Genomic DNA, 9265 nt, shown 5'->3' with positions numbered 1-9265 from the left:
CATACATATATCGCTTCTCAGTCTTGATCTGTTTTATTTTATCATTTCTGCAGGGGCGGATCCAGGAGGGTCCTGGGGGTCCAGACGCCCCCCACCCCCCTTTCATCAGAAAATTCCAGTACTTTTTCTTGATTGCAGTATTGTAATAAAGCGTTTTGTATAATGTACAGTAATTACCATTGATAGCAGCCAGTTGTGTGATAATTGGCAAGATGCATAAAGAAGAACATGGAGGGATAGGCAGTAGGGAGGACTGAGGTACAGTAGATGGAAACCAGTATTCTACAGGAGAGTGTTAGGCTCGTGGCTCCAAATCATCATTCACTTGCTGGAATATATTGGTAATTGGTACTCTGTTGAGTGGGTTATGGTTTTATTACATGTACTCAGGGTTAGTGGTGGTACTACATGTACTCAGGGTTAGTGGTGGTACTATATGTACTCAGGGTTAGTGGTGCTGCTACATGTTCCTATGGATGGGGCAACAAAGCTTACACTCTCACATATAGCACCTCCCTGAGTAGTCATAATTTTGTGCGACCATAGTACACAAACGTCATCAAACATGGCCACGTTCATGGGCCAATTTGGTTTTGAGTATTGAGTCAGCGAAAAACAACATAGCTCAAATTATGACCATTCAACCCCTGGTAATGGTTGAATGTGATACAGAACGGTTGATTTCAGTCGTGCAAGAGAGGCGGCCGATTAGAATTCGAACAATTTCTGTGAAAAAAATAATTCATTCTGGTAATCATTTACAATCGATAACATATTTTCTGTTATGCTTCATTTTGTTCTCATTGTCATAATAATAACATGGATAGATATTTTCTTGTGTGAGGGATCATGACAAAAGTTGATAATTTTTTCTTTATTTGGAAATTTTCCAGAAAACTGTGGAACAATTTTTTTTTTCTTATTACAGTATAATTCAATCTTCTCCATAAGCCTGAGATATAAGGATAAAATAATTATGAGTCAGTTGTACAACGTGTAAAATTTATTCAAATTTGATTATGTAAGACAGGTGTCTACAGGCAGCAGAAATTGGCACACACTTCAATAACTTAAGACTATACAACTGTGTAGGAATATACTGCATGTTCTGTCCTTTACTTTAACCGCATCTTGTGTTAGAATATTTAACTTGGAAACATTTTACAAACTACAAGTAAGCAATTTGTGAATGATCAGTTACATATGACTGTACAGTCAGACCATAAATAACTTTTACCTCTGGATGCTATGGATTTTAAAGTGAACATTACCTCTCCTGTCGTCTTGATGCGGTTGGTAAGCGTGATTGCGACGTTATTTCCATCAGTGGTTTTCAAAATATTTTAAACAGATTTCAAAACATAGAATTGCACAGAAAATAAAACTGCATTATGACAAGTGAGTGGAATAGTGTCGCAGGTAGCTCCACATTATCCCACATAAGGAAAGCAAGGCTACCTATGTCAACCCAGATGTGAAAACTTTGTATGGTATCTTTCATCTATTTGTCATTGTTTGACACTGAAGAGGTAAAAGTAATTTATGGTCTGACTACATGAGCAGTGTTATCCCACATAGACTGCTATATCCCCATCTGGACGATCATCTGTTATATGCGATTTCTGCCATTCCACTTAGATGATTACAGTAGGTTAGGTCAAGTTAGGTTGTATCATCAATCGTCTATTTTCAAAACGTCTATGTGGCATGAACTGTAACCACATCAACTGACGACTGTTTACATTAAGAGCACAGCTGGTGGGACATCCAAAATAGCGGTTAAATTTTTGGCATTTTCTCTTTCTAAGACGATGGGCATTTCAAACGCCCTCATAAATGGTTTCATGGTTCTAGTGTACCTGCCAACAAGTTTTTCTCTAAGATCTTTTACCTGCATCTTTTTTTTTTCCTTGAGTAAATATAATGTGCGTTACTTCAAACATACTTAGCAATAAAATGATGTGTCTTTCAAGGTGTTTCAAGTCTCAAAATAACACAATTAACATGGCTTCTCTACTGTACGAACTTGTATGTTTTACTTTACCAACGTTATGGGCTGCCTTTAAGACACTCTGCACACAGAAATGGCTTCTCTCCTATATGAATTTTCATGTGTAATCCTAGAGCAGCTTTTTGAGGAAAAGTTTCAAGACAGACCAGACAGTAAAATACTTCCTTTTTCTTGTCAGCTCCAACAGGGTTTACCAGAATAAACTTGTGTGAAAAGTCTTTGAGACATACTGAACACTGAAGTGGCTTCTCTTCAGTAACAACTTTCCTGTGTTTTACTAAAGAGGGCTTTTCTTTCAATCTTCCAAGACATTTCACACAAGGTGACTTCTTTCTTCTAATTATTTTCTGACGCTTACCTACAGTAGCTTTATGTGGTAGGGGCCCAAGACAAACTCTACACTGATATGGCCTCTCTCTTGTGTGAGTTTTCTTGTGTGTTACTGAAGAGTCTTTTTCTTTAAGTGTTTTAGAGCCATCTACACAGTGATGAAGTTTTATATGATTTTCTAGATTAGGTTTTTGAGCATAACGTTTAAGACAAACTTTGCAAGCAAATGGCTTCTCTTCCGTGTGAACTCTTTCATGAACAGTTAATGCACACTTCTGTAAAAATCTTTTACTACAGTATGAGCACTGATATGGCTTCTCTCCAGTGTGAATTTTCAGATGCACTTCTAGGTTACATTTTCTTGAAAAGCTTTTAAGACAAACAGAGCAGTGAAATGTCTTCTCTCCAGTATGAATTTTCATATGTAATTTTAAATGGTATTTACGTGAAAAGCTTTTGAGACAAATGTCACATTGAAAAGGTTTCTCTCCTTTGTGAAGTTTCTGGTGCACCACTAAATGTGATTTTTGTCCAAATTTTTTAGGGCATTCTGAACAATGATATGGCTTCTCTCCTGTATGAATCCTTATATGCTTTACTAGATCAGAGTTTTTGGAGAATATTTTAAAACATTCTGTACAGCGAAGTGACTGCTCCTCTGAGTAAACTTCCATGTCTCACTTTGATGGACAGATGCTTAATGTGACACAGGATAAGAGAGATACTTTTTATGTTTGACTGTCAATACCACCAACTACATACTGTGCAATATACAATACCTGTTAGCAGTGAAAAGCAAACAAATTATTTAACACTAAGTAATACTATACATACAGTACATTGTAACTCCGATGTCATGATGTGAGGGCAAGTTGCTTATATTCACTTGGAAAAATTGTGTTTACCATAAAAAGATGAATGTTTGCCAAACTTGTCAAATACAGAGTGCAAACTGTACCTGTTACCAACACACAGCCACACCACTACAACTGTTGCATCACTCTCTTATTGTCTCTCAGTATACCTGTGGTGAGAAAAAATATAACAATTAATAAAACAAGTCTACTGTGCTCATAACTACTTTAACATTGACTTATTACACAATAAAATAAAATAAAAGTGTAAACTAAAACACCAGAATACTTATACTTTTCCCTCACTTTACTCCTGAGAGAATTAAGGGCATAAAAACCTACAAGATGAGGAAAATAATAACAAAGACACAGGCAAGAACAACAAGCACAGTACAAGTGTCAATATCAATATGTTTATAACTTACATCAACACAGTCAATAATGTACAGTACCTCATTCAACACTAATCATTACCTAACCTCCTACCACCAACAGCCTTAACAATATTAAACAATACCATTAGAGTATCATAATTTGTGTACTGTGAAGATAGCTATAAGTCCAAGTATTATTCTTTACATAATTCAATCTTATTTTGAAAAAGTGGGTCACATAAGTACGTTAGGGGCAGTGTGGTGCTGTAAAACTCAGTGGTGATCATACATTTTAGAGCTTGTATGTGCCCAGCACTTAGCACCTGCCAACAGTGTGTAGCAAAGAAATGACTTACTGTCCGACCAACTAGAGAAGTGACCACTAGTGAAGAGGATAAAGTAAAGCAAAATTAAAAGCAAAAAAGTATCAAAAAGTATGCACAGGTGTTGCTGCATCAACATGTAATGAAAACTTTACTTGTGGGTTGTGTCTCACACTGCACCACAGCTAGTGGCTCAGTCCCTCAGTCACTACCATACTATTTCTGGAACAAAAACTTTGCTGAACCTCAGTTGGAAACACTTACTGCACAAGACTATGTTGGGGATTCATTCAAGGTTGACTCTCCTCCTGCCATGGAGACCCAGACTGAAGATAATGACTGTGTACAGTAGGTGAAACAGATGCTCCTGCTCCTCCTTCAACCTCCCTTTAACACTGTGCTCACCACCACAGTTTCCCTGTAAGTACAATACTGTATTTTAATTCTGAGTTCTTTATAGCAAATAAATTTAAGATGTATTACTGGACAATACAACTTAAAATTTGTCAGACCTGAACAAAACACATCAAAATACATTAGAAATCAAACATCTTGTGAAAACATTCGAGGGTGTGATAAAACGAATACCCGGTAATTACCAAAAAAGGAGCAAAATCTAAGCAGAAAAAATATTTCTTGTTGCCAAAATATTTGGACGGACTAAAGAGTAACGTTTTACCACTTAACTTAACCAAAACCTAACCTAACCAAAGTCTAACCGAACTTACTTCTAAATAATTACTGTACCATTTAACGACCGAACACCTGTTAGAGAAGATTGGGTACAACTAGCCTAGTAAGCTGTATATAGTACGTAGAGTGCAATGGGTATTTTTTTTACAAGTAGACAACCAATGATCCTCTAGGTTAGTTGGGTCAGGCTAAGTTAAGTTAGGATAGTTTTGGTGCTTTTTGGTTGTTGAGAAATGTTAAAATTCATGGTTGTCCACTTTTAAAAATTTACCGTGAAATATTACTAGTAGCATATTTAATTAACTTGATACAACCAGCGTCTAGTTCAATAAGTATTTAAAACTGACATTACCTCGTTAAGATGAAGTTCATAAGTTATTGGAGGTTACATTTAACTTCCGCTACAATTGGATTGTAGTCTTTCCTTTCGAGATACAAAGAGTCATCCTTCAAGTGTCAGGGGCGCCAGTGTTGTGAGGAGATGATCAGTTGTTTTCCGGTGTCAATACTTACGTTTTCTTTTATTAAACCTTTTCAGCTAAGACTATTCCTTCTTGTGTGAATGGAGGAAATTATCTTTATTTTCAGGCTAGACATTTCTTTGTACTAGTAGAAAATTATATATATATATATATATATATATATATATATATATATATATATATATATATATATATATATATATATATATATATATATATATATATATATATATATATACTGTATATATTTATAATTTTCTACTAGCACAAAGAAATGTACTTTTGATATGGCGTGGGAACTTATAGAGGCTGTTTGGAGTCAAATTTGTCTTGATCACTTCGGTGGCTGTTCATAAGACCTTACCTGAGAGCTTAAGATTTGGCAGGTCGTTGTCAGCCGCCTGGTTACATCACTTGACACCATTATCAAACCTCCCTCTGTAAATGCTCTTGTCATACAGCTGAAGAGGACCATAGCTTATTGTACAGTGTGTGTGTGTGTGTGTGTGTGAAATGGTTTTATTTTTTACGGGAATTAGCTCACCCAGACACAGGTCACCGACCCACATCGGGGCTCGGGGGGACATATTATGCTTCCAATATCTTCCCAGGTAGTAGTACCTAACTGTTTGATAGCTGCCTACTACCTATTCAATATACAAGAATAAAAACAAATGAGATCAAGTTTATAAGTATATTTTGTTAGCTACAAACCACACATGTATTGAGCTTAATAAGTATTTTAACATTAAAGTATAATACAGTACATGTCAACGGTAATAAGGTTCCTAAACAGTAAACAATGTTCTTAATATAATATCTAAAATAATGGAAAAGCCTGGACTCTTCAAATTCCTTATCAACAATCATAATGTGCATCCAAATGTTAAGAATTTGTTTAGTTAGTTGTTGGGATAAACCTACAGGAAGAGTTGTGTTCATAAATATTGTCTGTGTTGGCTGCAGGAACTCCATCAAGGGCTGAAACAACAACAGGTGGATTCTTGCATAAAGTAAACACAAGAAATAAGATATATACTGTATACTCGCCCGGTCTTAACACACCTTCAATTTCTCGTGTGATTCCTTTATACTTTATTACTGTGTGTTTAATAGGAGCACCTCAGTATACTGTACGGTGAGGAATACTTCTCAAGTATACGTATTCAAGTTAGTTACAGACGGTATACATGTTCTCTTCATAAGTTAAACATCACTTTTTGTAATATTAACATTTCAGGTGATCACTTATCACTGCAATTCTTCTTTGGAAATATTTTCGTCCTTCAGCTTGTGAGGTGAATGGTTTTCTGTTTCAAGAGTTGTTGAAATATGTACAATAAACTTTGCCATATGGTGTAAGCTTCTGACTTTTTCCAGATCTCCTTTAACCTTATACTGGACTTACTCTTAATTTTTACAGCTAAGATACCACTACTAGCAGTTGTGGGATGGAGGCCGCCACACAGCCACATAATTCAATGTTTCCCATGAGGAGGCACCACTGGCAAGATCAGATTCTTGTGCCTGAATTTCATGTGAGCACGGTAGTTGCTGGGGTCACTGGCTCTATAAGGGCACAGCTCACACTGGTACGGCTTCTCTCCTGTGTGGGTCCTGATGTGCTTCTGAAGATCTTTGTTGCACGTCGCCCGGTAGTCGCAGTAAGAGCAGGAGTGTGGTCGACGGTCTGAGTGTGCAGACATGTGAGCTCGGAGGCGCTTCCTGTTGCCAGCCACGAAGGGGCAGTGTGGACACCTAGAGACACAGATTTATAAACTATTAGAACCATGAGACTCAAAGTGGTATCCACACACTTAACTAAAATGGTGTAGTGGATCATTGTGAATTAGCTACGTGTGTAACTAGGAGTCACACCTAACCCTTTGAGTGTATAGGAACTTCAGGATTAATGTTACACGTCTTTATGACCTTCACCTGACCCAACCAAACCCAATCTACTCTAACCTAATCCTAACCCAAATCAATTTAACCCAAACAAACCCTACCTAACTTAACCCAACCCATCCAACTAACCTAAACCTAACCAAACCCAACCTAATCCTAACATAACCTAACCTAACCCAATCTACTCCAACCTAACTCAGCCTAATCCAGCCCAAACTAACCTAACCCAACACAACTTACCCTGAAACTGTTCCCACTGAGTTACAATCACACATACAACACAGGAAATATAGAACACAGGTAAAATCATACAGGCAACAAAGGTACATATACATAACACAGGTACACTACAGTAACAATGTGTGAGTCTTACCTGTAACATAGTAGAGAGAGGGGACCGGGTATCATCACATCCTCACCACCACCACCTGCCCATCCCGCCACCTGAAGGGGAAAGATACAAGAGCGTTAACAGCTGAACTATAGTGGTTAATGCTAGTCCCTTTATTTTAATTGGGTTAGGTTAGGTTAGGATTAGGCTAGGTTAGGCTAGGCTAGGTTAGGTTAAGTTTAGGTTAGGTTGTATAAGGTTGGGTGAATTTAGGTTAGATCTCTTTGTTTTTGTCCCGACTTTGTGTTAATTTATATTATTATTGTTATTTTTTTAACAATGTTCAAACATCTATCTAATTCTTATGTAGCTGGAGAACCTTGTCCCTTCAGGCTCTGAGGATAGAATAGATGATGTTCTGAAACGTAAACTGACAGTGGTGAATAACTCATCACTCAGATCTCTGTGGTCTACCTGGTGTTAGTCTTATTAACTTACCTCATCCATGTAGCAAATCTATTGTTGAACTGGGCAATAATTGTGTCCAGCTCGTGAAATGGGCTTCCAAACTACGAGTAGACCACCCAACCTAGCCTAACTTAAGCTGACCCATCCTTACCTAATAGACCTAACCCAGTTCGTAAATTTGCACTGGCCTCAACTGACTAACCTAACCTAACCTCACGAGCAGAACAATAAAACTATAAAATAAAAAATAAAATAGACTTCAATATTGATTCTCACAATTACCAAAGTATACGATTATGTTTACATTAAAGAGGCGAAAGTAAGGAAGTCATCCCCACCTTACGAATGCCAGCTGGTTTCTGGGTGGCGTGTACGACAATGTGCTTTAAGGTTACTGTTGGCATTTGTACGATAGCCACACACAGAGCAGGAGTATGGCTTCTCTCCTGTGTGAATCCGTACGTGTTTCTTTAAGTCATTGCTCCTGTAAGTACTGTAATTACAGTGCGGACAAATGAAGAGAGAACCTTCAGTATGTTGCTTCAAGTGTTGGGTAAGCTCCACCCTACAGCAGGAGGAGAAAGAGCAATACACACAGCAGTAGGAGGCAGGCAGGATGGGGGGGCCCTGGTGGCTGCTCACACCACTCGCACAGGTAACACTCAACATGCCATCTTCAGGTATCTGCAAAGACACGCTATCGTTACTTCATGTCCTTATACACACACACACACACACATACACACACGTATATTAATTGCTGATGACACTAGTGTACAGTGGTCACCCAACTTGCAGCTGAGGACAGTGTAGTTCAGTGTAGGACAGTGTAAGATGATTCTCAAGATAGGTCTAAGCTGTTCTGAGGCAAAACCAAGATGATGGTAAAATGCAAACAATAACTTATGCTACTCGCGTCCATCAAGTGAGAAAACTAAAGTGTCGCCCATTGAGAGGTACTTTCAGTAGTCTGGGCTCTTTAGCATTTTCAGAACATAGAACTCAGTTGGGTTAGGTTAGGCCATAACACTCGATTGGGTTAGGTTAGGTTGATATTACAGTAGTGTACTAACAGACCATTAGGGCAAGAATCGTTGGTTTCTTATTGTTGAATATTTAAGCCTATGATTCAGTGCTTCCCGCAGGTCGTTTAAATCACAACTGTAGGCCACTAGTCTGTGCTGCAGGTAATTCTTCTCTTATTGATAGTTGTGATGAAGGTAAATAAAGCCAAACAAGACGACCCATTTTGGTTTAGTGTTATTTTTTATTTACATTCTGGTGACAATTCCAGCCTCCTTACTCCTTCTGAACCAGTGTCTCATTTCATTTTGTTGAATGATGCTTTATACAAGGTTGTAACACTCACAGGTTTGCATATGCCTCATTGTCATGTTACTCAGTACAGTACGTAGCTCTGTCTAATCTTGTACTGCCAGTTGTCTTGAATATCATGCACCATTTAATGTGCCTCATGCTTCTCATCCTGGA

The 9265-nt window shown here is 37.8% G+C and overlaps 2 protein-coding genes across 2 annotated transcripts; both read right to left on the bottom strand.

Annotated features, from left to right (window-relative positions):
- Positions 1–988: 988 nt before the first annotated feature.
- Positions 989–5044, bottom strand: LOC121856288 (gastrula zinc finger protein XlCGF7.1-like). The gene is made up of 3 exons (XM_042351738.1): positions 4938–5044; positions 4157–4310; positions 989–3365 (listed from the first exon to the last, which is right to left on the bottom strand). Exon 3 carries the CDS (start codon positions 3013–3015, stop codon positions 2050–2052), a length of 966 nt encoding a protein of 321 aa, XP_042207672.1. The 5' UTR covers positions 3016–3365; positions 4157–4310; positions 4938–5044; the 3' UTR covers positions 989–2049.
- Positions 5045–5747: 703 nt separating this feature from the next.
- LOC121856289 (zinc finger protein Pegasus-like) lies at positions 5748–8308 on the bottom strand. The gene is made up of 3 exons (XM_042351739.1): positions 8113–8308; positions 7349–7419; positions 5748–6825 (listed from the first exon to the last, which is right to left on the bottom strand). Exons 1-3 carry the CDS (start codon positions 8176–8178, stop codon positions 6546–6548), a joined length of 417 nt encoding a protein of 138 aa, XP_042207673.1. The 5' UTR covers positions 8179–8308; the 3' UTR covers positions 5748–6545.
- Positions 8309–9265: the final 957 nt, after the last annotated feature.

This window comes from Homarus americanus, unplaced genomic scaffold (genome assembly GCF_018991925.1).
Source record: "Homarus americanus isolate GMGI-L3 unplaced genomic scaffold, GMGI_Hamer_2.0 scaffold48220, whole genome shotgun sequence".
Taxonomy (NCBI): Eukaryota; Metazoa; Arthropoda; class Malacostraca; order Decapoda; family Nephropidae; genus Homarus; species Homarus americanus.
The sequence above is the reverse complement of the archived record's forward strand: the minus strand, read 5'-3'. Positions and strand labels throughout refer to the sequence as shown.